At 39.1% G+C, this 27,455-nt stretch overlaps 3 protein-coding genes and 1 long non-coding RNA gene across 5 annotated transcripts; 3 read left to right on the plus strand and 1 right to left on the minus strand.

Moving 5' to 3' along the window:
• Nucleotides 1-264: 264 nt before the first annotated feature.
• Nucleotides 265-11,453, minus strand: LOC149588736 (putative glutamate receptor). The gene is made up of 7 exons (XM_089862093.1): nucleotides 11,371-11,453; nucleotides 11,068-11,148; nucleotides 4,981-5,071; nucleotides 3,677-3,838; nucleotides 1,112-1,265; nucleotides 331-468; nucleotides 265-269 (listed from the first exon to the last, which is right to left on the minus strand). The coding sequence occupies exons 1-7, from the start codon at nucleotides 11,451-11,453 to the stop codon at nucleotides 265-267; spliced, it is 714 nt and encodes a 237-aa protein (XP_089718219.1).
• Nucleotides 11,454-14,481: 3,028 nt separating this feature from the next.
• On the plus strand, nucleotides 14,482-15,085 carry LOC149588737 (uncharacterized). 2 transcript variants are annotated; one of them, XR_016379895.1, is made up of 4 exons: nucleotides 14,482-14,547; nucleotides 14,612-14,713; nucleotides 14,775-14,876; nucleotides 14,948-15,085. It is a non-coding gene; the product is annotated as an uncharacterized LOC149588737 (long non-coding RNA). The 2 variants fall into 2 exon arrangements; XR_016379894.1 differs by having other exon boundaries at nucleotides 14,514-14,713.
• A 3,079-nt stretch (nucleotides 15,086-18,164) lies between these two features.
• LOC149588738 (uncharacterized) lies at nucleotides 18,165-20,135 on the plus strand. The gene has a single exon (XM_089862094.1). The coding sequence runs from the start codon at nucleotides 18,165-18,167 to the stop codon at nucleotides 20,133-20,135; it is 1,971 nt and encodes a 656-aa protein (XP_089718220.1).
• Nucleotides 20,136-20,268: 133 nt separating this feature from the next.
• On the plus strand, nucleotides 20,269-23,427 carry LOC149588739 (uncharacterized). The gene has a single exon (XM_089862095.1). The coding sequence runs from the start codon at nucleotides 20,269-20,271 to the stop codon at nucleotides 23,425-23,427; it is 3,159 nt and encodes a 1,052-aa protein (XP_089718221.1).
• The last annotated feature ends 4,028 nt before the right edge of the window (nucleotides 23,428-27,455 follow it).

Genomic DNA, 27,455 nt, shown 5'->3' on the forward strand with positions numbered 1-27,455 from the left:
ATAAGGTCTCTAATGCCACCTATTAAGAATTTTTGGCAAAATAAAAGATTTTTTTATTGCATTTAAATCGTTAGAAAGGTTTTGAAGTTATTATTATGATAATTATAACTGATTAAATGCATGTCAAAATTATCATAATAAATTAATAGATGGCACGAGATTTCATACTTATAGGGAGCTATATACTATTTTCTTATGATGGGGGTTGATGCATTCCCACATCTAGCGTAGTCTCACCAGGGAGGAGAGATTTTAGAAGGAGTGTTAGTCTAATGTTAAAGAAGCAATAATATAAATGGAAGGGGAAAAACGGAGGGTAGGAATTTTTACCTCTATCTCCCTCGATTCTAGCTAACGCGCACGCGCGGGTGACGTCGATTACTACACTACCGCCGGCTCCCACTTCCAGTTCAAAGCCGGTTTTTAAATTTGACGCATACGCGCGGACACTGCGGCGAGGGACTGAGCCTGTGCCGGGGAGAGACGAGTTTAGCCACGAAGCGAACCAAAACTATTCACATTGTAACTGCCTCTCAAATCTCTCCTCCCTGGTCTCAGGATCCAAAAAGCTTACAGCGAAGGCGCCAAAAAGATAGATGGAAAGCAGAATATTCCCCCCTACGTTTTTCACCCTTTGATTCATCGAAATGGTGTATTTCGTCGTATCTCAACTTAGCTTAATGCCACTGCGAAGCCGTCTCAGAAACCGATGCTGAAGATGACTATATCAAGTTCGAAAACTTTTGAATGCCCCCTTCCCCTTTCGCTCCACCTAAAAACTTTATTTCAGCCTCCTCTGCGGGGAGGACCTACCTACCCATCCTTTATTTAGTTTGACCATATTCCTCTTGGAGCGTCTAATTTTTTTCGAAGGGAAAATTCAAGAACTTCTAAGAGGAGGCCAACTGTCGATGTCTTTTCCATTATATTTATTTATGCCTAGTGAAGAATTTCTACCTCCAAACTTTTAGTCCCCATCCTACTTCTGAAAGTATTGGACTCGTGGGGAAGTAATGAAAATTTTCCCATAGAATATTAACGCATCGTATCGCAATAGTTTTTTATTATTTTAATAATCATGACTATGTACTTATGAGAAGAGGATACATACCTTCGCTGAGCAAAGCAGCCATGTACTGAGACACCGCGTTGTACGTTTGTCCCCGTTCCAAAACTAAATAGGGTTCGCCGTTCGGTCGCTTTACAAGAATAACTGAGGAAAGCGTGACTAATATGGCCATTGCAATCAGCACACAAACCCATACCTTTTAAAAAAAATAGTAAATCAACAGTTATTTCGATTATATCAGAAACCGATTAGGCTTGACACATGAAATACGTAGCATGTGCCTGGGGGAGCTACACTCTCTAAGCTCCTAGGAAAGAACCTCCCCTTACGCGGAGGGAAATAGTTCAGTAACGCGGCTCCTTGTGATCCATGCGATCCTTCCGCCTTAAGAACCAATTTACCAGGTACATTAATTCGGGAACTATTATAAAGACTGAGCAGGGTGTCTAAAATATTCTTTAGTTGAAGACTTATTAAGTGACTCGGAAATGTTCGGAATTTGAGCTTTTAAACGTTGAATATATTATAAAGACTACCGAACGATACCGCAAATTTGCCTTCCGAGCTTCCCGGTTAGGTCGACGGCGAGGTTGAGTCGAGGTCCCATGCAAGAAAATAGTAATAGCCGTCGCCGATTGGCCTGACATTAAGAGGTTATCTACGGTTAGGGGGCTCATGATTGGTTAAAAGCTTTATTGTTCGTCTGCTTAGTTTTTACTTCGGGAATATCATGAAATCCATGGCCAAACTACAGAAAAGTGGGACTTACGTACTTTATGTGTGAAGCATAATGAGCTTTTGACTATATTAAATAAAACTATCGAAGCATTCCTCAAAATATATGGGAAGCCCTCATATAAGCAGTTCCCTTATGAGCGGATCCCATAATAGAGGTTCTCATAACCGCGGTTTCCCGAAAACGAAGTTTACCCGTTACGGCAGTTCCTTATACAGCGGTTCTCGATAAACGCGGCGTACCGTTACAACAGTTCTCAAAAGAGCAGTGCAACTGAGAAGTCAAATACGATAATCGCATACGATGGAGTATGTTTGGTTATTTGAACGCTTAATTAAGTCTGGTTAAACTTGGTTACTTGTATAAAAAAAGGCTTAAGTGAGGTTAGGTTTGGTAATTTGAACCCCAGTTTCGTTAGGGTTAGGGTCAGTTTAGGTGTTGTTATTCCAACCCGAATATTGTGGTTGTACCTCGTATGAGCAGTTCCCGGTAGAGCTGTTCTCGAAATAGCAACCGCGATTCCAAAAAAACAGCGGTGTTGTTCAAAACTGCTGTTTTAGAAATAGCGGCTGCTGTTTTAGAAATAGCGGCCGCTGTTTTAGAAATAGCTGCTGCTATTTTGGAAATAGCAGTGTTTGTCTTCAGTTTCGAGTATTTCTTAACAATACAGTTAAATGCGTTGTTTTCGAAAACTACCTTTTTCTGTGATCATTTAGTCAGTAATGTGACCTACTAACGGATCGTGTTTTTAAAGTACACTTAAATATTGCACTATTCTTCAGGCTGTATCAGTTTACAATTCTAACACCAGGATAGAAAATATTTGAAGAAAGCTTATTTTATTTCGGAAGTAGATAATTGTAAACAGTAATTTTTTGGAAAAGGCATATTATTATTTGGGAAGTGAATGAAGATAAACAACAATATTTTGGAACAGGCGTAACATTGTTACACCATTTCCAAAATATTACTAACCTAAGTCTAACCAATCAAAACAAAACCTAAAAAACCCAACCGAACCTAACCTAACCTAATACTATTTAATTGAAATAATCAACTTTAACCTAACCAAACCCAACGTAACCTAACCTTACCAAACCAAACCAAACCTAACCCAACCCAACCTAACCTGACCTAACCTGACCTGACCTAATACTATTTAATTGAAATAATCAACTTTAACCTAACCAAACCTAACTTAACCTAAGACTATTGGGGGTTCAAATAATCAACTTGAAGCTAACCATATCTGACATAGTTCTATTTAAGTTCATATAACACAGCGTATACCATAACAAACAACAGTCGTTTTTCGCATTCCGGTTTTTCTGCTCTTTAGAGAACTGCTGTAATGGTACACCGCGTTTAAGAGAACCGCTGTAATGGTACGCCGCGTTTACGAGAACCGCTGTATCGGTAACTGTTGTAACGGGTAAACTTCCATTTCGGGAAACCGCTATTTAGGGAACTGCTGATATGAGGACCGCTATTATTGAATCCGCTCATACGGGAACCGCTCATCTGAGGGCTTCCCGAATAGTGTTAGGTCAGGTAAGGTTAGCAGCTTTGAACAACGCCGCTGTTTTTATGGAATCGCGGTTACTACTTCGGGAACTGCTCATACAAGGCACACCAAAATATTTAATGTATGTTAGTTGCGGACATGGACAGAAAAGCTAGTAATTTGAATAGTTATCGGGCAAATTTTGAGGGGGTAAAAATGCGGATTGTCTTACCGAACCCAAGAAAAAAACGTCAACGAAAATATAAAAAACTTTTTAACCTTAGCACTAATTCAATGTCATCTGCTCTTGCATAATTTTATTTTCTTATTTTGCTAATTCGATTTGAAAATCGATTTTCACACTAACCTCCCAATCAAAAACCATGACTAATCCCTTTATGTTCGTCGACTGCATGTTGGGTGAGCCTCCAAGCATTATCCAAGAGGCCCTGAAGAACGACTTTAGATATGAAAATGTGAAGCTTCTTTCGTACGATACCATGACGGGAACGATTACCACATCGGCTTCCTGTAAGTGTGAAAAACATGTTTAAAACAAACTCTGCCGGTAAAAAAGTGCTTATCGTGCACATAAACCCAACAAAATTACTTAGAGAAGTTGAAATTATTATTTATTGGTTTGGGCGAGGTTTCAGACCGCGGAACTTTTCATTTCAAAAACATTTCAACTATATCATAAATTTATGATCTACCCTTAAGTTTCTGTGTCTGAATGAGGTCTGTAACCCGGCAACCTATAACCCGTCTCACCCCAACCTAGTATTAATTTATATGAGTACTACCGCCATTGAAGGCTTTCCTTTAGTTTCCTTAGTATAAAACGCGAGAATTTAATAAAAAAACTCCTCGATTGCCTGGAGGGATTTATTTCAGCAATTTTCTGCACCCAATTCGTGTATGCAAAAGCATCGTAAAAACTTGTTCGATATTTTCTCTGTTTGTCTATCATCAGACTGCTTGATGCGAGTAAAAAACACAGGTCGAAGTTAGTGGGACCTGAACTAAACATTCAACCCAAGAGATTCACGTCACCCCCATATAAACTTCTCTTAGTTACGAGCGGCGCTACCAGGGAAAGAAAATAATAATAGTCTAAGCTTTGTCTATGAAGGGATTTCCACATTAAGTCTGTGGCTTGTTTACAGGTGGTTCCCTTTACAATGCATAGAGGGGTGGTGGCTAGCCCCTATGCCACTGCAGCTAACCGACAGCACCCTATACAAACTATTACCGTTAACCTCTGCAAGTTTTGGTGGAAAGTTGAAACCGGGTTAGACCGCGGAGGAAAACTTCTTTTAACAAGCGGGGAGAGAACTGCAAACTCTACGCAGAAGAATTTGTTCCCAGATTTCACCCTGTGACACAGTCCGGGATCGAGCCCGGGATCCTATTGCTACGAGGCGAAAGCGCTAACCGCTACACCACCCCATCTTCTCATGGTTATATTGCGCCCGATCTCTTGGAAGCGGTGAAGTAAAGGAAAGGGGGCAGAAGACATTCCAAAAAAGCCCTACAGATAAATACTTAAAGCGGATGATCCGCTTTTGACAATTTCCAATCAATTAATTTCATATTAGGAGGTATGATGTAAAAATAAGATCGACGACAGCTGCCTTTTGGAGACAGGCTTAACTACTTTATACAACTCACATTTCTCTGTACTGTTCCTAAAATTCCTGTGAAGTTTCCATCTTCTTTCCTTATACCAAATGAACCCTCTTCATAAAAGAAAAGTTCGTACCTAAATGAGAATTGCAAAAACAACCTATAATTAATAAAAACTGTCATTGTAGACAAAGACGGCAAAGTGTAAAAGATAAGTGTAGAAAATGAATTGCCTGAAGTAACAGATATTAAAATTTTCACTTCGATTATTTGAAAAAATTCTATCTTAGTTTTTTCACCAAATTTTCATTAAACTCAAAATATTTTTCTACATTATTTGCACAAGTATTTTGCTCTACATAGTAGTTCCATAAAAAAGGGTATCTTTTTTTAAGGGATACTGTCTTGATACTAGGTTTTACTTTTGACTAACATAAAGGTTCAAATACTCCAATTTTTACCTCTCCGAGTGACGTATGTCACGGAGAGGTATTACACCGGCCGTGTCTGTGTGTCTGTGTGTCTGTCTGTGTGTCTGTCTGTCAGACCCCACGTGACCGCGTTCGCAGTTTGCGTATCGGAGCAAACGTGTTCCCAATTTCCGGACTGCATTGACAGTTCACGGAAATTTGGGTTTGTCTCCTCTGGCTATTCTACTTGAGTTCCAACACCACCAGCTTTGGTTTTCGTTTACTCCATATGGACACTAGTCTGTACTTGCAAGCTTCCAAGCACAACCATCTTGTGTTCTTCGTCAATTTCACCTTGACACCAGCTTCTATGCACCAGCATCTTCTGTTCTTCGTCAATTCCACATTGACACCAGCTTCTATGCACCACCATCTTCAGGTCTTTGTCCATCCATTCCACATGGACGCCAGTCAGACCATTCTGGCTTCTTTTCCTTCGTCACCGTTTGGTTTCAAGATATACGCGGCGATCGGCTAGGGTTACGAGAAACGTCTAGCCTCCCAATGGCAGGGCTTCCACCATCGGTTCACGCGAATGCGTTTTTATCTATTATTGGTTTCAAGATATACGCGGCGATCGGCTAGGGTAACGAGAAACGTCTAGCCTCCCAATGGCAGGGCTTCCACCATCGGTTGACGCGAATGCGTTTTTATCTATTATTACAATGGAAACGAATCGTATATATACCCCAAAATTTGAAGAAAGCGGGCAAGAGGGGTACCCTTCACTTTAAAAGTCAATATTAGGAAAGTTTCGAAAGATAATAGGAACAACTTTATTTTAAACGATTTAACTATTTTTAAAGTTATTTACTGGCGATTAAAATAATTAATATCATTTATATTTAATTAATTATTTAAGATAAACTTATTTCTTTGAAGTGACACAAGTGAGAGTTTATATAGAACGAGTAATGAAGATTGCATCTGAATCGAAACACTACACGCATATCAAAGTTAATATAAAGCGAGTAGGAGGATAAGATCTCTTACAAAACGATAACATTTCCTTTTTGCAGAATATTAAATGGAAATATTTTAAATAATGTTCGGCATTACGATTCTTTTAGTAGTTGTGTAGCTATAAAGCTCTGTTTCATCTCAATATTCCAAGAACATCTTTTGATATTAACATTTCAAATTTGGTGTTTACTTTTTAATTCAGCTTTACTACATTTATATATAGTGTAAACGCAACTACATAATAAGGATTTCAATACTTCGTCTCTCTGTAAGTGTTGAAGCGATTGAGCCTATGAAACAAGATACCCTAGAATTAAACTAGAATTGAACTTGTTTCGTGTCCTCTTACAAGAGGTGTTAACGGTTCAGAGTGAGCCGAAAGTTAAATACACACTTAAGTGATAGATTAGGTCCTCATTAGACTTATGAGAATACGCAGGGAAATGTTAAACGATTAATCCTTTTCAAATGGGCTTCGCGATATCCCGCCAATTTGAGCTACGTATTTCCGGTTTTCTCATTGGCTGGTGAACCCATGGACGAAGTAATACTGAAAAACCAATGGCAGCCCATTACTGCCCCCATTACTAAGCGACAAAACAACCAATGTAAAGCTTACAGCTCCAAAATGAAGGGGGTTACGAAAATGCGGAGTCAAATCCCGGAAAACGCTAGCTAGCTGCTTCCCTCGTTAGAACGTTGATTCCCCCACTATCCGGTTTGCTACTATCTGCCGCTAGAAGGCGAATCAACAAGTACTTTTCAACTTTCTCCATCTGCCATCCGTCCTTCAGTATTAGTTCGTCCATGGTGGACCTGTGTTTGAAGAGTAAATTCGTCTCGACTCGGAGAGGTTTATTTTGGTTTCCCAACTTGTTATATTTTAAAATTGGAAATATTGCCAAGCAGAAAATTACAAAGGCCGTTTGACTGTGATGTAGTTATTAATGTCCAAAAGATATTTTGGGAGCTATACATCACGTTAATTTTGATACTTTTAAAACTTTCAAAATAACGACTACGATTTGTCAAGTTTTCACAGTTTTTTTTTCAACCATTTTCTGACTATTTTATTCTCCTTATAGGACCGAATACTCAAAACTAATTGTAAATTTTTGATATAAAATAAAATGTACACGCGTACTACTTTTAAAATGATGCACATGTTTCATGACAAAATAATTTTGCTAAAGTAATTTTGGTGAAGAAAACTAAGATAAGAATTTTTTCAAATAATCGATGTTTTATGATCATGTCTTCAAAAGTGAAAATTTTAATATCTGTTACTTCAGGCAATTCATTTTCTACACTTATCTTTTACACTTTCCCGTCTTTGTCTACAATGACAGTTTTTATTAATATCTGTTACTTCAGTCTTAATATTAATTCAAATTGTTCAGAAACCTTAGGAGAGTAAAAGTATTAGGGCATTGTGCATACATTAGTTAACGCGTTTGAACTAACCAACCATCTATTATAAAACTGTCATTCCTGACTGCTTGACTTGACAATGAACTCAAATTGCTTTCCCGTCATTTTCACATGCAAATACAGAGGAAGCTGTACATAGTTATACCACAAAAAGATTCCGTACACCTGAGCACCAACGCATGTCATATACTTATCAAGCTCAATTACCAGTCATCTGTAATCTGGCTTAATTACCAGTCGTTGGTAATCTAGCTTAATTACCAGTCGTCGGTAATCTAGCTTAATTACCAGTCGTCGGTAATCTAGCTTAATTACCAGTCGTCGCTAATCTAGCTTAATTACCAGTCGTCGCTAATCTAGCTTAATTACCAGTCGTCGGTAATCTAGCTTAATTACCAGTCGTCGCTAATCTAGCTTAATTACCAGTCGTCGGTAATCTAGCTTAATTACCAGTCGTCGGTAATCTAGCTTAATTACCAGTCGTCGGTAATCTACCTTAATTACCAGTCGTCGGTAATCTGGCTTAATTACCAGTTGTCTTTAATCTAGCTTAATTACCAGTCGTCGGTAATCTAGCTTAATTACCAGTCGTCGGTAATCTAGCTTAATTACCAGTCGTCGGTAATCTGGCTTAATTACCAGTCGTCGCTAATCTAGCTTAATTACCAGTCGTCGCTAATCTAGCTTAATTACCAGTCGTCGCTAATCTAGCTTAATTACCAGTCGTCGCTAATCTAGCTTAATTACCAGTCGTCGGTAATCTACCTTAATTACCAGTCGTCGGTAATCTGGCTTAATAACCAGTTGTCTTTAATCTAGCTTAATTACCAGTCGTCGGTAATCTAGCTTGATTACCAGTCGTCGGTAATCTAGCTTAATTACCAGTCGTCGGTAATCTGTCTTAATTACCAGTCGTCGCTAATGTAGCTTAATTACCAGTCGTCGCTAATCTAGCTTAATTACCAGTCGTCGCTAATCTAGCTTAATTACCAGTCTTCGGTAATCTAGCTTAATTACCAGTCGTCGGTAATCTAGCTTAATTTCCAGTCGTAGGTATAATCTAGCTTAATTACCAGTCGTAGGTAATCTAGCTTAATTACCAGTCGTAATCTTGTTAAATCACCTTTATTGTTACTGTCTCTAAGGCAGTTTTCCTTTTCCAACTTTACTTGTTAGCTAGCACAAACTTAGGTCCCCTTGTTTTCTACCCACTACGAAAATTGGACCAAATAGGCTTAACCGTGCTAACGTCATAAACTGACTCTCATCCATGTCAGATTGGAATGGTTTTGAAAATATGGAATTAAACATACTTAAACTTAAATCTTATTATAGTCTGTCAAACGAAAGAAGAGCCCTGAGAAATTTGTCCAAATTGGTGTCGCCACCATCGACCCCATAGTACTTTATCAACTTGTTTTGAATTGTCAATAGTCGTCTGTAATATAGTCTGCTATAAACAGATAGGCTTAATCGCAATAGAACCAATACATTTTGCTATATATATTTAATATGTTTATGTTTCATGGTTTTTACGATCATCGAGTATTAAAGAATATAAAACAAAATTAACGACAAGACACCAGTTTTATCTTTGTTGAACTAGCATTGCAATATATTTTAATGACATAAGTTAAAGTATCTGTATATAGCAGACTATATTACAGACGACTATTGACAAAACAAAACAAGTTGATAAAGTACTATGGGGTCGATGGTGGCGACACCAATTTGGACAAATTTCTCAGGGCTCTTCTTTCGTTTGACAGACTATAATGAAAATTGGAAAGCGGAAAATCTAAATACCAGGCTTTCGTTTAAAACCGTTTTCAAGTCAAACAACCGAATAGTTATTGCATTACGGCTGCCACAAAATGGTTATTTGTAAAATATTTTCCCATGTTATTTCTATGGAAAAGTTTCGAGGTTTTCGTCAAAATCTATGATTAATTTTATTGAAATGAAAACCACCCTTAGCAACTTTCTTTTTTATAAAATAAACTATTAAGTGGATCTCTTTCAAATTTTAACCATATAATGAGGGCCCGAATTGTAGTTCTGTGGAATTGTTTCAGTCAGTATGAAGTCTTATCTAAGAGAGCTACCGCTCTCATAGAATTGACTGCGACAGATAAGTTCAGAATCTATATCGGTAAACAAATATCTGAAACAAACTGATTGAAGGATTTATGAGGTGAAACTGCTTCAAGAACGCGTTCCAACGTTTTCTCTAACGCGACTCAAGGGTAATAACACTAATAAGTAGGAAAGATATTTTTTCAAACCCAAGCCTAATTAGAAATGTAAAAAAGCTTCCTTCCGTGAGTTTTAACCGATTTCACTGACATTAAGCACAATGTCTATGCCGTATTCTTTAAGGGTTTTTCTCTTCTCTATTTTCTACTACGTTTAGAAATTAAGGTTCCCAATTTAGTTAAATAGTTGTCGAAATTGGGCCAATTAAAGTTCGCCACAAAGAATATATCGTCTACGGATTTTTTTGTCTCAAAACGGAATGGAATCAATGGATAGCATTCAAAAAATGCTGGGGAAAATGTCTGGCAGCATTGCACCTCCGAAAATTTAAGTTTCACCGCCGAGAATTGAGCAGCCACTGTAGCGGCAGCGTTTCTTCAATATTATTTATTAAAGACAGGGATAGATGCAATTTTAGAATGCGGAATGGAAAACAGAGTAATCTGGGTGCCCGTCAAAGTCCCGCTCCCCCTTCCCCAGGACGACAGAGGTAAAAAGGAATTACGTATTTTTCGCCGTCCCCTTCAGCAACGTTATCAAAACGTAGTTTAAGTGAGCCAATAAGATAATTTAAACTTTTCGTTACTTGTTGGAGGGATGGACTCTTTACTGGGCTATGAGTCGGACTGAAGTAAATACTAACCGTTCTCCATTCCTGCTTCTAAAATTGCATCTATCCCTATTAAAGACTATTTAAGGTGGAATTCATAAACGTCGGAAGCAACGCAATTTAGTACAGGCAAAGGCAGGGCGTCGTGCGTAAAAGGCCGGACGTTTGCACACGACGCACTGCCTTCGCCTGTACTAAATTGCGTTGGGTCCGACCTTCATTAATTCCACCTTAAGAGTGAGTTTATTGGAACTTAAAAAAAACAAAACGAATTTCAACGTAAGCTGTTTAAAATTAAAATTTCAACATAGCAAAACCAGTCACGTGATTTAGCGTTTTTTAGGAGTGCCCTTCCTTTAATTTTGAAAATCATCTGTTCATGTTGCTCGAGGTAAACATTACCTGATTTTCAAAGATTTTATGATTTCTCGCATCATATTTGCCAGGGGACCGTCAACATCATTCAAATCTGTTGCGTTTTTTCTGAACACAATCCAAGGAGGAACCTTTGAAATCAATTTAAATGTACTATTATTGAAGAAAGACTATGAAACATTTACACTGAGCAAGCACGCCCCGTATCTAATGACAAAGCATAGATCTAATTAGACTAATTCTAAGGGAATATACAAGATGTTTCTGATAAGTCTGGCGTAAATTAAGGGGATATTCCATTTTGGCGATTTTAAGTCGAAAATGTTTTACAGCATTTTGCCGCCCGGGTATGTCACTGTTATCGAGTTGTGATTGGAGTAATTTAGGGATGACCCCTTCATTAAATTAGCCATCATCGTCTTTGAGTAACTTCATTAAATTTAAGGGGTCATCCGTAAAACACTCCAATCTTTACTTTAAAACAGTGGCCCTTGTGGAAAAATGGAGATAGAAGTTACATTTTCTACTCGTAATTTATAATTATTATAACTTGCTACCGGTTTTTACCTCTCCGTGTGACGTAGTCCAGGAGAGGTTCTGTAACGGCCGTGTCTGTCTGTGTGTCTGTCTGTCTGTCCGTTGTTACACCCACGTGACCGCGTTCGCAGTTTGCGTATCGGAGCAAACGTGTTCGCCATTTCCGAACTGCTTTCACAGTCACGGAAGTGCCTCCTCTACTTGAGTTCTCACACCACCATCTGCTGCTCTTTGTCCATCCCACACGGACACCAGTCTGTTCTTACTGGCTTCTAATCACCACCATCTTCTGGTCTTCGTCCATTCGACTTGGACACCAGTCTGTACATACTGGCTTCCAATCACCACCATCTTCTGTTCTTTGTCAATCCCACATTGACTCCAGTCTGCACTTACACTGACTTCTAACACCACCATCCACTGCTCTTCCGTTTATTCCACATAGACACCAATCTGTATCATTGGCTACTACTCCACTATCATCGTTTGGTTTTAGGATATACGCGGCGATCAGCTAGGGTTACGAGAAACGTCTAGCCTCCCTAAGGTGGGATCGCCACCAAAGGTTTTCGCAATTGCGCTTTCTCCTTACTATTATAATGGAAACGAATCGTATATATACCCCAAAATTTGAAGAAAGCTTGCAAGAGGGTACCCTTCACTTTAAACGTCAATATTAGCAAAGTTTGAGATGATAATAGGTATAACTTTATTTTAAACGATTTAACTATTATTAATGTTAATTATTGAAGATTAAAATAATTAAAAATAATTATATTTATTTAAATATTAAAGATAAACCTCTCGTGCAAAGAGAGAGATTATCATTGCCTCCTATATCTACCAAGGCCCGTGCATGCGATATATTTCCTTCATTGCCTCCTATATCTATCAAGGCCCGTGCATTGTGAAATATTTCATTCATTGCCTCCTATATCTATCAAGGCCCGTGCATTGCGATATATTTTTCAAAACAACAACAAAAATGGGAAGCTCCTCTCAGAAACATAATAATTTCTTTTCTCTGTATATGAAATGAAAATATGGATAATATTGCGCTCCTTCTTTAATGGTATGAATCCTTGCCTGTCTATTAATATTTTACGTAGGAGTAATACGTTTTTAGCGAAGTCTAGAGAGCATAAACATAAGCGAGTTTGTTTCGGAAAAAAAATACTGCTTCCAATAATGGGTTTATACTCCTTGTTACTGTTGTATAGAGTAATCATGATAAAAGCTTAAACAATTGCGAGAGGACAGACCTTTTTTATCCTCTTGTTTTATTCTTAATAAGAATATAAAACATTTATTTTGTATCAAAAAATATTTTTTGGTGCTAAGATTGCTTTAAAAAAATCCAAACGGCTAGGCATTGGTGAAAAAGACAATGATATTTTTCAAATCTAATGAGATAACGCCCTCATAGTTGAAAATTGCCCTTTTTTATCCGCGGGAGCCATTCTTAATGAGAATTTCGATGCTAGTAGGTTGTCAATTAAACTACCGGTATATTATTGTTGTTGGAAATTGGATATTAAGTCAAATTAAGTGGTTGTAAAGAGCCAGCAGTTTTTTTCCGCTTCTTTTTGTGAGTATTTGATTTTTGTACGTAAAATGGAGGAAGATAATGTTGAGAGTAAGGATGAAATGCGGAAGCGCAAAGCGCGGGAAAGGATGAGGGCAAAAAGGTCGACGTTTTCATTGGCTACTTAAGGTTATATAATCTTCTCGACACGGAGAGGTAATATTTTGGTTTTCCCAACTTGTATTATACAGTGATCGTTATGAAGTGGGTGACAATGACAATGGGCAATTGAGAATTCTCAATGATGGAAAATTCAAATTTCTTTTATCGAGGTATTGTCTAAAATATTTTATCACCTTTTGTGTCGATGAAAAAGAAACAACAATAAAATTAGACTATATTACGTGACATAACTGAGAACAATTGACATATTCAAAAACAATGGTGCCATTATCAAAATTAACCCTCGTTGACAACGCAGTCGTTGAGAACTTAAAATCCTTTGAAAGCAAAAGTTTCCATCAAGAACCTTTAGTCAACTTTGAAAGGCGATCACCATGATCTTCCTAACTTTCCCTCTGTTCTTCGCGATGATAATGCTAGCTGTCGGTCAGTATTCTCCAAAAGTGTATCCGTGTAATAAAACGGACGGTACTAGTTACAAACGTGTCGACATAGATATATTGAGATGGAAACAATACGAGCAATTTAACAGGCTTTGCGATAACCACAGTAAGTTTCAGCCAAAAATAATAACTCTTTCTTCCAATCCTTCTAATTTTTCAAAATAAGAGTAAACGTATACAGGGTATTTCTTATTGTTATATTTAAAAGGTTACGTGTTAGCTGGTAGTCAAATAATCACGAACTTTATTGTTAAATAAATAAGTTACTTTATTAGTTTAAACAGGAATGTATGGAGGGGCTGGAATGGCTAAGGGGGCTCTCGTTGTACCCTTGATGGTGGAAACATATGGCGAATCCTTTTTTATTTTGAAAAGTGTAGCTCCTCTCCCTACGTCTGTTTAGCTGTCTACCGAAGGCGAAAAATGTCATGACTCGTTGGCACAAGTGACCTTTTAGATTTTTTAAAGTTAAATGCGCTGATTCGCAGCCGATTCTCTCAGCCTAGGGAGAGGACCAAGGGTAGAGAGTGGAGAATTATAGCAAACAAGGTTTTTTGGCAGCCAATGAATGAATGAAAATAATTTAAGTGGTAAATACGATTTTTACGTCACGCTATGACTTCACTAGTGTAAATTAAGCCACGCCAGTTGTTTCCAAGATCATTTCACGCCGATTAGGATTTGACCTTAGCCATTCCAAGCCCTCAAAATCGCAAAAGTTGAACGTCCGCCTTAATTTATACCAGACTTATCAGAAACATCTTGTATATCCCCTTAGAATTAGATCTATGCTTGGAGAATTTGAAAAATAAGATCTTGGTAAGTATGAACTATACATTTTAGCAGATATATTAATTAAGTAATTTGTCCACTTAACGAGCAGGAATCTAATCCCGAAGCCGACACCTTATGCTTGAACGATTACAAGCTCGAAAGAGATTTCGCTGGACAGTGTCCTGAAGCCCTTCGTATCATAAAAACAGAAGCAAGTCAAAAATTAACTTCTCGCTAACTAAATTTTAATAACCGCGAATCTTTTCGCGCAGCCTCCTAAGCTTGAAAATAGCCCAATATTTTGTTGCATCCTTAAAGTAATTGACGTAATACCAAGGAATAAACGCAACGCCCTCCTGAATGCCGTTCATTATGTAAGTAAACGCGAGACTTTGCGAAAAGTAAAAAAAAGGCCTTTTAATTAAAACTTGTATCATTATTTCAGGATTGTCAAAGGAAATACATTGGAGGTTAGTGTAATATACACACTCTAACGTAAAACATGGAAATAATTTATCATTTCTTGGAAGATTTACGAAATTGTTTATTTTTGCTTGGCATTATGATAATTAAAATTTCAAAACTGAAATATTAATTGGTATTTATTTTAGTTTTATAGCACTATTTCCAATACATATTTTATCAAGCTTTATATCGACGAAAAAAACATTACCATCCATAAGTAGTAAATCTATGTATAGATTTACTACTTGGTATTTTATGGGTCTGTGTGTTTGACTGAAAGTGGAGGAGGTATAGAAACCGTCACCGTTGACGTCATGCATAATTTATTTCATCTTAAAAACCACGTGACATTGACGTATTTTGCGACCTGCGCCGCGACTCCCGCTGAACCCGAATGTAAACAAGATGCGTCACCTGAACGAGTAGATCTAGTATTAAGTTCCAACAGAGAGAATTTATAATAGGGAGTGGATACTGAGGAATATTATGTAGCTCAAAAATCACGTGATCAACAAAACTGGCCAGGTCTATTTCCGGTGTAATTTTTTGTGGCCCATCCCTCTAGGGTGGGTCTAGAATGTTGCGGGAGGGTCTAGGGGAGATGGACACTACCTTTTTAGGGAAAGGGAAACATCTGACTTAAAAAAACTCCAAATGGCGCCAGTCGCACTCGAAATCGCGAACCCTTATTGGGTAATTGTACAACCAACAGTGATTGAGGGCAAACTTTAAAATTAAAGGAGAATCATGTGACCGGAAATTTACCTGGCCAGTTTTAGCGTCGCAGCCTACTTGTTTGAGCACTGTCAAGGGCAAGAGCTTTCACTCCCTATTATAAATTCTCTCTGGTTCCAAAATAGGCGGAAATACTTGGAGACTCGCTTTCAGATTAGAACTCGATATTAGGCCTATACTATTCTCACAGGGTGGAGTAACAATTTAATTCCTTGCACTCTTCACCAGAGTTATACAAAACCAGAACATCAGTTTCCCTATACGCAAAGGCTTAGGTTTAAGAGAAAGTAAACGTCTTCTTTTCTCGATATTATAATAGCAATCGTTTTCAATACTGAATTGCGAGCTACACTTACTTCTAAATCGCCGACTTGATTTACAGTTGAGGAAATTTCTGCTTCTAAAATGGCATAAACGTCCTTAACGGAAGTTCTCGCACTTCCCGGCCATTTCCGAGCCGAAACTGATGCAAACGACAGCTAAAAAGGTCATGATCTCGACCAGTCTGGGAAATAAGGATATTTTTTATGCTAGTCCTTGGGACCAGTGACCTCCCTAGTGTCCCAAATAATAAACTGGTCTCAGGACTAGTCCCAGCCTTTGTTCTCCTATTTGCAATTAATAATCAAAATCATAGATATGTATAAATACTAAGTATTATGGATTCCCATCTCTCACCTTCCACAAGGCAAGAGGTTACTTTCAATCAAAAAACCATCCAATACATTAAATCCATTATGTAATCTTATCTAAGGGAGCGGCAGCCATTAACTTCGTAATTAAAAAGTGCTTTGATATTTCAAATGACATTGATATGAATCCCAATCTCTACAGTGTTTATAAGATCCGTGATTTGGATTTTAGTTACGTATCATTAAACGATATATGATAATTTACAAATATTCAACTTTTTTCAATAGTCATGGGGCAGAAATGAGAAAATTAATTGCCCAAAAAATGCGACAACCGGTAGCCCGCTACGGAGGAACTTGCAAAAGTACCGGTGTAATCACGGATCAGGTAAGTTGAATATTATTATTTTCCCATTGTAACGCGCTTACAGATTATCGGCCGTGATTTCCACCCTTTTTCTTTCCTTCTGGGAGATTCTTAGCCGCGCACATAGTCATCGGGCGTCGACTGTTTTAATTTTCGGTAAAGGCTTAATGCGTCGCGCTGCAATTTTTTAGTGCTTTAACGGAACATATATCATTATTTTATTTTTTATTAATAGTAAATTATGGTTCCTAGATAAAACTGAAGCAAAGGTATTGGCTTTTAACTCTATCCCTTCACCAAAAACTCTAGTAGATAAGTGTTTAAGATGGATTAAAGCCTGTGGGAGGGTCGAATTAACGCCCGATAAAATTAAAAAATATCTCTACATGTGCAGTGAACACGTAATATTGGAGGCGATGGTTCAAAGGCCTAAGCTAGCATCAACAAGTTGGGAAAACCAAAATATTACCTCTCCGAGTCAAGAGGTCTACTACTGCAAACTTATTTACCTAGATATGGAATTATTTCTCTTTTTTTGAAGTAAAAATTTACAAATTATTGAAGCAGTATTCCAAGCATTGCGAATATATATAGTAAAGCAAACGACATTTTACATCAAATAAGGATAAATCTTGGACACATGGAAATCAGTCAATGGGGAAAAGAACAGGAAATGAAGTGTATAAATTTTGGAGAGATATAACCTTCATGTGTTTGCAAAGGCCCAATTGTCTACGCTTCAGCTGTTTACCCGTGTTATGCGTGTTAAGGTTAAATAACACCAAAGCTGATTTGTGGCTAAACGCACTGAAAGTCTTGCGCACCATAAAAAGAATGAAAACTCCGTAGCTAATACCCGTTTACCATCAGCCCTTTCACTGGTCTAATTGCCACCATGATCTTTTCTTCGATTATTATATCTACACCTCATTATTTAAGCGTGTATTTAACTTTCGGCTCACTCTGAACCGTTAATGTCTCTTCAATACAGACACAAAAATCACCACCCATAGTTTACTACACCTTGTGTTAAATCTAAAAAATGAAATAATGTAAAAAATATCGTAAACGTAAATTTATCGCTATTCGGGCATAAAAAAATATAGATTTAGTTTTTTTTTCTTCTGTATATAAACTAAGAACGCTACCATAGAAAATCAGTTGTCATCGGTTATGAGTTACCAGTTGTTATCAGTTAGTTACCAGGTCTAAGTTGTCAGTACTTAATGAGCTTAGCTTGTAAATATTTTCCCTTTGCTAATAATTGACAATGTCATAAGAGTTCTCGTGACGAATAAAGTTTTTATAATATTTAACTCCAGTTGAAGTTACTTATAAGTTAGCCACTACCAGTTTTATTATAATTAGAATTTAGTTACCGCAACGATATATTCAACAAATTAATGGTGCCGAAACCCGGGAATAATCTGTGGTGACAAGAAATCAGGAAGTAAACTGCTAGTATGGATCCATTGGAAAAACTTAAGAGAAAACGCGGAACTCTGAAGACGTCAATTACAAATCTCATCAAGAAATCCAGCGACGAGTTGAAGGCCGACCCAGTTGATGCGGTGAAGTTGCGAATTTCATTGAACCGTCTAGTGCAAAAGCAAGGGTGCTTACAAGAAGCCGACCACGAGATTCAAGACCTACTGACGGTGCAAGCTGATTATGACAAGGATGTTCAAGAATCACTGGAACTCATGGACAAGATTAGCGAGAGCAGGACACGCATCGAGCTAAAGATCGAAGAGAGTCGAGAGACACGAGTCAGGAGAACTCGGTCAAGAACAAATAGCGCAAGTAGCGATGACACAGAAATAGCGAGACCAGTTTCAGTGAGGTTACCCAAGTTAACAATTGGAAAGTTTAACGGCGAGAAGACCAAGTGGACAGCTTTCTGGAGTCAGTACGAAATTGCAGTACATGACAACCAAGGATTCAGCAAGGTAGAAAAGTTCACGTACCTGCAGTCTTACCTAGAAGGGAAAGCAGCCAGATCTATCCAAGGCCTTGCTGTCACTGAAGCGACTTATGACGAAGCGATAACCATTCTCAAGGGAAGATTTGGAGATCAGGGAGATATAGTAGATCGGCATATGGGGAACCTTTTGAAACTAGAGGCCGTAAGAAAATCGAGCGACGTTAATGGACTTCGACGGCTCTACGACACATTGGAAATCGAAATTCGCAGTTTGAAGGCGCTGAAAGTTGGATCAGAGTCTTATGGACAACTACTACGAACAGTCTTGAAGCAGCGTATACCACAAGACATCATGTTGGCATTCTCACGGTCGAAGAAAGGTCAAAAATGGAACGTAATGGATTTAGTGGGCTACTTACGTGACGAGGTGGAGTCAAGAGAACAAGTTCAAGAATTCCAAGAAGACGACACGCCAAACAACAGAGAATCAAGTTCAAGGGCATTCCTGGAGAAGAACAAGTCAAAACCATGGCAGAATCTAAACAATCAGCGACAAGGAAGGCTCGCATCAGCAGCGGTACTGAGTGTTGGTACTGTTATAAAATGCCTATATTGTCAAGATCCAGGCCACACCCCAGAGTCCTGTAGCAAACCAATCGAAGAGAAGCTGCAACTTGTTCAGAAGGAGAGACGATGTTTCATATGCCTCAAGACCAGACACTCTGCGAGAAGCTGTTGGGAGAAATCAAAACTTGAAGTGTGCAAAAGATGCAACAGGAAACATCACCAAAGTCTATGTACAGAGGAACGTACCGCCAACAAGGAAAACGAATGTTCATCGTCAGAAGTAATCTCAAGACAAATCTCCAGCCTTTCGACAGTCATGACATCTCCAGCAGTAAGAACAGTGTTGCTGCAAACAGCCCAAGTGAAAATATATGGCGACAAGGGTCAGAGTAGAAGAGTCCGATGTCTACTTGATGGTGCAGCTCAAGGGACGTTCGTCAATCAAGCATTATCTCGTCACTTGCAATTACCTTTCATGCGAGAAGAAACGATATCATCGTACGGCTTCGAGGAAGATAAACCAACATCCATAGTCAGAAGAGTTGTGAAGATTACCTTGGAGAACATCAGAGATCCAACAAGAAAGGTCGAAATAGAAGCCATGGAGTCACCCAACATCTGTAGCTCGCTCATCGCTATTCCATGCAGAGATACCAATAGTCAGTTACGAGAGAAAGGACTAGAAATTGCGGATGAAGAAGGTCAAGGCTTTGATGGCCAAGGCGATATTGGAGTGATGATTGGTGCTGACAGCTATTGGACGGTAGTAACGGGCAAGACCGAGCCGTTGGATTCTAAGCTACGAGCTGTTGAAACAATCTTTGGATGGGTGATGCATGGACCGTCAATTTCGACGACGACATCAGTTGGAATTAATATGGTGAGCCTAATGACCATAGCCATTGGGAGTTACGGACAATGGAAACAACGATATCACAGATGACGGTATAAAGTCGGAATTCGAAAAGTCGATCCGGTTTATAAACGACAGATATGAAGTTTGCCTGCCATGGAATGAAAAGCGAGATAATCTCACGGATAACTATGAGGTTGCTAAACAACGAACAGACCGTCTGATGTCCAGATTCAGAGCAAACCCCGTATTACATACTCAATACAAGGATGTTATAAACGAACAAAGGGAGCAAGGCGTCATCGAAAGAGTTGATTCACCAGAACAGAATAGCAAGAACCCTACTTACTACTTGCCGCATCAAGCAGTCATCAGAGCCGATCACGATACCACCAAGCTGCGTGTAGTCTACGACGCATCGTCCAGTGACAAGGGAAAGCTGTCCCTTAATGACTGTCTCTTATCAGGGCCGAATCTAAACCCAGAACTGCTGTCGATCCTTCTCAGATTCCGAAACCACAAGATCGCATTTACCGCCGACATCGAAAAGGCATTCCTTCAGATAGCACTCTCACCACCCGATAGAGATGCCGTCCGATTCTTATGGAAGGACGATCCTAGACAAGAAAATTATGAAGTATGGCGAATTACGAGAGTACCGTTTGGAGTGACGTCGAGTCCTTTTCTGTTATCAGCAACGATCCAACACCATCTGAAGAGACATCAAGATGAAAAGGCCGACCTTTGCGAATTGATCAAGAACAGTCTTTACGTTGATGACTTAATATCTGGAGCGTCGGAAGACGAAACCGCCTATGCGATATCGGTGGATACGAAAAACCTAATGAAAACTGCTGGGATGAATATCAGAAAATGGCGAACGAATTCAAGTCAACTTCAGTCGAGATGGGATGGCGAATGCGTAGATCCAAAAACTCTAACTACGCTTGGACCGAAGACATCAGAAGAAACACAAAAGGTCTTAGGATTGACCTGGAATCCGAAATTGGACACCTTAATCTTCGATTTACGACCATTACTGGAGTTCATCACCACACGCAAACACACCAAGAGAAGCGTTCTTCAATGCGTTTCAAGAATATTCGATCCTGTGGGATTTATTGCGCCATTCACAGTCAGGATGAAGACCCTCTTTCAAGAGCTGTGGCAGTTGGGCGTGCAGTGGGATGATCCGTTACCAATCGAACCGACAAGAAGATTCGAGGACTGGTGTTTGGAACTATCACTGCTGAATAGACTAGCAATTCCTCGACATTATTACAATGGCCTCAGCGTTTCTCAAGTGAAAGAAAAGGAAGTCCATATTTTCTGTGATGCCAGTGAGCACGTTTACGCCGCCGTTGCATACATCCGCTATGTAGGAGAAGACGGAGAAATAAGCGTATCAATTATCGCCGCCAAGACGAGAGTCGCCCCGCTACAAAGAATCACCTTGCCACGGCTCGAATTAATGGGAGCAGTAGTCGGAGCTCGTCTGGCCCAATATCTCAAACATAATTGGTTGCAAGAAGAAATACCGATATACATGTGGACGGATTCTTTAATCACGCTCCATTGGATCAAAGGAAAATCTATAAAATGGAAGCCTTTCGTAGCGAATCGAGTTGCGGAAATACAATCACTGACCGAGCCCAGCATTTGGAGTCACGTGAAGGGCAAGGAAAATCCTGCAGACCTACCGACCAGAGGATGCACCGTTCAAGGTCTGATTCAAAGCAAGATCTGGTGGGAAGGCCCAGAATGGTTACGACTCGAGAAGGAACATTGGTCAATCAAACAGATCGAAGAGCTACCGAAGGAAACCATTGCCGAAGAGTCTCGTACCAAGTATACAGAGGTCATTCAGCTAAATGTCACCATCAAAGAAGAACCGCTCATGGATCTTTCAAGATATGACTCCCTCACGAAAGCAAAGAGAGTTATGGCTTACATTTGGCGTTTCGTGGATTACATCAAAACCAAGGAAATCAGAAAAGGAGCTTTCAACGCAGAAGAGTTCGAACGAGCTGAAAGATCATTAGTACGCATGGCGCAGTCACAAGACTTTCACCAAGAACTGACGTTGTTAAAGGAAGGAAAAGCGCTACCAGTCAGCTCCCCAATATCGGCTCTGAACCCAATTTTGGACAAGGAGCAGTTGATCCGACTTGGAGGACGATTACAGAAGACCAACTTTTCGTATTGCGAAAAACATCCGTGCCTACTAATGGGAAGAAACAGACTATCAGAATTAATTATCCTTTCTCAACATAGCCAACTTATGCATTCCGGTTTACGAGACACCTTGGCTGCTGTTAGAGAGAAATATTGGCTCACACGTGGAAGACAAGTGGCGAAGACTCTACTCAATCGCTGTTTCATTTGCAAAAAACTCACCGTGAAGCCGGGTACGACTACTATGGCGCCACTACCTAAAGACAGAGTCACAAAAGCACCTCCATTCAGCGTTTCTGGGATAGACTTCGCAGGACCGGTGTACGTGAAGGCCGGCAAAAATAAATCCACCAAAGTCTACATCACGATCTTCTCATGCGCCGTTACTCGTGCGCTACATTTGGAACTTGTATCGAATATGACGGCTGAAGCCTTTCTGATGGCCTTCAGGCGATTTGTGTCAAGAAGAGGAGTACCAACTACCATCTACTCCGATAACGCAAAGAGTTTCAAGAGGGCCGAACAAGATCTTAAAGAAATCTGGACCAATCTCAAATCACCACAGACAGAAGAGTACCTAGCCAACCACAAGGTCACATGGAAATACATCGTCGAGAAGGCTGCCTGGTGGGGCGGATTTTATGAAAGGATGGTACGATCGGTCAAGAGTGCACTTAAGAAAGTATTGGGGAAGGCGCTGCTAACATCCAAAGAGTTCCAGACGATCCTTACAGAAGCAGAGGCGGTCATTAACTCCAGACCTCTGACTTTTAGCTATAACGATGCGGGGGAACCTTCACCGCTATGTCCCAGCAACTTTCTCGTCGGCGAGCGACTTATGGCTATACCATCAAGAGTCCATGATCCACTCGAAACTATATCCTCTACGAAGCAAGATCTCACAAGGAGACTGAAGTACCGCCAATCCCTGCTGGACAACTTTTGGAATCGTTGGCGAAACGAATATTTATTTGAGCTGCGATCCATTCATCAGTACCGAAATCCACACGAAGGTCAAGAATTCAAAAAAGGGAACCTTGTTCTGGTACATCACGACAAAACACCGAGGACATTTTGGAAAACTGCCTTCATCGAAGAAGTGTTCCGTGGCAGAGACAACAAGGTTCGAGCTTGCCGTATACATCTTGGGAATGGACAATATATGAGAAGACCAATTCAATTGTTATATTTATTAGAAGTTCAGTAATTGTTTGGATGAGTTCTGAAACTCATCGGCGGGGAATTTGTTAAATCTAAAAAATGAAATAATGTAAAAAATATCGTAAACGTAAATTTATCGCTATTCGGGCATAAAAAAATATAGATTTAGTTTTTTTATCTTCTGTATATAAACTAAGAACGCTACCATAGAAAATCAGTTGTCATCGGTTATGAGTTACCAGTTGTTATCAGTTAGTTACCAGGTCTAAGTTGTCAGTACTTAATGAGCTTAGCTTGTAAATATTTTCCCTTTGCTAATAATTGACAATGTCATAAGAGTTCTCGTGACGAATAAAGTTTTTATAATATTTAACTCCAGTTGAAGTTACTTATAAGTTAGCCACTACCAGTTTTATTATAATTAGAATTTAGTTACCGCAACGATATATTCAACACCTTGGGCCTCAATTATTTACTCTTTAGTTCACTAGGCCTATTACGGATAATACTTTATAACCGACAGTGTGTAAGCCTTAGCGTTCTTCTTGAAAGTTGAAATAACTAAAGCAAGGATTATTCTATATACAGATGTAGTATAGCTTAAATATTATATAAACAGCCATTTCAAATAATAATATTAAAAAATGTCCTTGGAATATCAAAATGAAACAGTGCTTTCAAGTTACAAAACTACTAAATGCATCGTAATTACGAAAAATACTTCCACATATTCACTTTATATTATGGAAAAATGGAATATTAAGGTTCTGTATGATTTCTTAACACATCAACACAAGGCTAACTGCTAACGCGACGCACTAGTGTAACAATGGACGGACACACATAGACAAAAACATAGACTGCTTTTTAACTCTTTCCGTATTAATTTTGAGTTGAGAAACAAGATTACCTTAAATATTAAAATAAATGTAATTAATATTAAATATTTTCTTCGTTAGTTGTTCGCCTTATTGAGCGTTACATCGTTTTGATAAAGAACAATTAAACATTCTTGAGAGGCTTGACTAATATTGGCGTTTGAAATGAAGCATACGCCGGTTGCTTCCCCTTACTCAAATAGGTAGTATACAAGGGTGTCGAACTACAGTTAAAAGCAAGAACAACCGCAATTGCGAAAAACTTTGGTGGACAACCCACCTTAGGGAGGCTAGACGTTTCTCTTAACCCTAGGTGATCGCCGCGAATGTCTTAAACCAAACGATGACGATGAAGTTAGAAGCCAATTAGACAGATTGGTGTCTATGTGGAATAGACGGAAGACCAGTAGATGGTGGTGTCTAGAAGCCAGTATGTACAGACTGGTGTCCAAGTGGATGGACAAAGACCAAAAGATGGTGGTGATTAGAAGCCAGTAAGTACAGACTGGTGTCCGTGTGGGATGGACAAAGACCAGAAGATGATGGTGTGAAAACTCAAGCAGAGGAGCCATTTCCGTGACTGTGAAAGCAGTTCGGAAATGGCGAACACGTTTGCTCCGATTTGGAAACTGCGAACGCGGTCACGTGGGTGTAACAACAGACACACACACAAACACACAGACGGACACACACGATCGTTACAGAACCTCTCCGTGACTTACGTCACTCGGAGAGGTAAAAACCCGCAATTTTTTTAATCGGATTTGCGTGGTCACGTGATGCGCGTAACCAATGTAACTAGGTGCGCGTGCGGAGAGGCCGAAGCCTGAGCTATAAGAACGGGCAGTCGAAGACTCCCTCACCCCCGTATATCCTCCTAGATTATTGGAGCACTCAACAAAAAATACACATTTTCAAGTTGACTAATAATGAATAGCGCGAATTTATTCTTCGTGAAATTTTCTCGTGAATAGGCAGGCTTATGATTCATTACTATGTTGTATTGCCGAAGCAGCGCGCCATATTGCAGTAAAAGTCAATAATAAAGCACACAGAGACGCGCTGTGGTCAAGCACTTCTATAAGGTAATTAAATATTGCTCCGATATGGAGAAATATTCCTGAAATGTAATCGTTCTTTCAGACTTGCCCTAAAGAAAAAGTGTTTGCCCACTTTTGCGGTGATTAAGGATGAGGTCTTTATAATGTAATGTATTTAACCAGGGATAGATTTTTTTTAAGACGGAATGGGTAACAGGGTTATTCGGGTGCGCGTCCAAGTCCACGACCCCCTTACCCGTGACCCCTTCGTCTGCCAAGTTGGAATGGGCTCGGATTTGAAATACGATTTACTTCTCTTCGTTGAAGTTATAGTGATGCTGTAAAAGTCTTCATAGATATTACAACACGAACAGGTTTTAACAAAACACTAAGCTCTCAAAACTCCTGGTTATTCACTAAGCCTTGGTTAACTTCATCAAATCCGCTTACAAAATGATGACGATAGTAGACATGATTGGATTTAGAAAGAATTAGCGAACACTTTTCACCCTTACAGATGTACTCCAAATCCAAAACACCGGCACCAAATTCACTAACTGCCTTCATAATTGCTTTTAAAAACAATTCCCGAATAATTACCGGACCCTCGAATTTAGACGGCTCCATTTTGAACCCCTGAGAAGACGCTTATCTGTACAACGTAAGAGGAATCGTAGTCATAGCGACAGAGGTAAACAGGAATTACGTATTTTTGGCCCTCCTTGTCAGCAACGTCACCAATACGTAGTTTTAGTGAGCCAATAAGATAATTTAATTTTTTGGTTACGTGTTGAAGGAAGGGGCTCCATACTCGGCTATGAGTCGGACTGAAGTAAAGGCCAAACGTTGTCCATTCCGTCTTAACAAATTAAATCTATCCCTGATTTAACTCGAAGACATTAAAATTAGATAAAATACGCATTTGAAAACTATGAGCTGTTTTGTTTGCAATAATTAAGGATAAAAACTTATAAAATACCATCAACAGATCGAGGTGATATATTCCGCCACGGAGTAAGTTCATGTTTGTTCCGATATCTTTTAAGATGGGGAAATAATCTTGAAAACTTCATGATTCTTAAAAAATTGCGATTAAAGTACTTTCTTTAATATCCGTATTTAAAGTTGAATCCAGTATATATTCCCTATAATTTAATGTATTTAACTCGAAGAGATTAGAACAAAATATACGCATTTGAAAACAGTTAGCCATATTTTTTAATAATAGTAATAACGAAGGGTGACATATTTGGTCGTTGAAATTCTTATTATATACTTTCGTTTTTAATTTTACACGTAATTTTAATTACGGTAAAATTTAAGAAACGGCACCAAAACCCCTGTCCCTGTCCCTGTCCCGGACGCGTCCGCGAAACGAACGCTTACGATGAGAGAGAGAGGGAAACCGGTCGCGTCCGCGAAACGTACGCTTACGATGAGAGAGAGAGATCGCTAGCGTACGCGGTGGCGATACGAAGCTCCGCGTAGAGAGAGAACTGCCTGCCTGGTATATTAGTGAGAGGGGGAAGAGGGAGAGTGGGCATCCCGCTCGGAGAGAGAGGAAAGAAAGGTAGTTTAAATCTCGCGGGAAACAAGATGATAATTTTCGTGCACTACTGCACTTTGTGCGCGTGATACATCAGAGATTATGCTGGATGGTTAGGTTAGGTTTCGTAAAATAGAGGGGACGCTTTACGGTCATAGTGATTTCTGGTTTAGGGGATCCAGGATTTTGTTTAAATACATTATTTGATTCGTATGGTTTTTTAAAATTATACTTTAGTGGGGTGCACAATTTAGTTTCATTAATATTATTTGAAATGTGACGTTGGCTTTTTTGAGTGAAGGGAAACAAGATGATAATTTTCGTGAACTACTGCACTTTGTGCGCGTGATACATCAGAGATTATGCTGGATGGTTAGGTTAGGTTTCGTAAAATAGAGGGGACGCTTTACGGTCATAGTGATTTCTGGTTTAGGGGATCCAGGATTTTGTTTAAATACATTATTTGATTCGTATGGTTTTTAAAAATTATACTTTAGTGGGGTGCACAATTTAGTTTCATTAATATTATTTGAAATGTGACGTTATTAGAAATTAAAGGGATACACGATTGTGTTTCAGAAATGTTTTTAGTTGTACGATTTATTGGAAA

This window comes from Phalangium opilio, unplaced genomic scaffold, assembly GCF_054372755.1.
Source record: "Phalangium opilio isolate 3A_F unplaced genomic scaffold, DU_Popi_V2 ptg000537l_1, whole genome shotgun sequence".
Classification (NCBI taxonomy): domain Eukaryota; kingdom Metazoa; phylum Arthropoda; class Arachnida; order Opiliones; family Phalangiidae; genus Phalangium; species Phalangium opilio.

What these genes read in the sequence shown, in the direction of transcription:
- LOC149588736 (XM_089862093.1), bottom strand. Translation starts at nt 11,453, where the DNA reads ATGGCTAATTTAATGAAGGGGTCATCCCTAAATTACTCCAATCACAAC. An exon ending in TACCCGGGCGGCAAAATGCT is followed by an intron (nt 11,149 to 11,370) that starts GTAAAACATTTT and finishes GATTGTGTTCAG; the next exon opens with AAAAAACGCAACAGATTTGA. An exon ending in TAGGAACAGTACAGAGAAAT is followed by an intron (nt 3,839 to 4,980) that starts GTGAGTTGTATA and finishes TCACACTTACAG; the next exon opens with GAAGCCGATGTGGTAATCGT.
- LOC149588738 (XM_089862094.1), top strand. Translation starts at nt 18,165, where the DNA reads ATGGATCCATTGGAAAAACTTAAGAGAAAACGCGGAACTCTGAAGACG.
- LOC149588739 (XM_089862095.1), top strand. Translation starts at nt 20,269, where the DNA reads ATGTCCAGATTCAGAGCAAACCCCGTATTACATACTCAATACAAGGAT.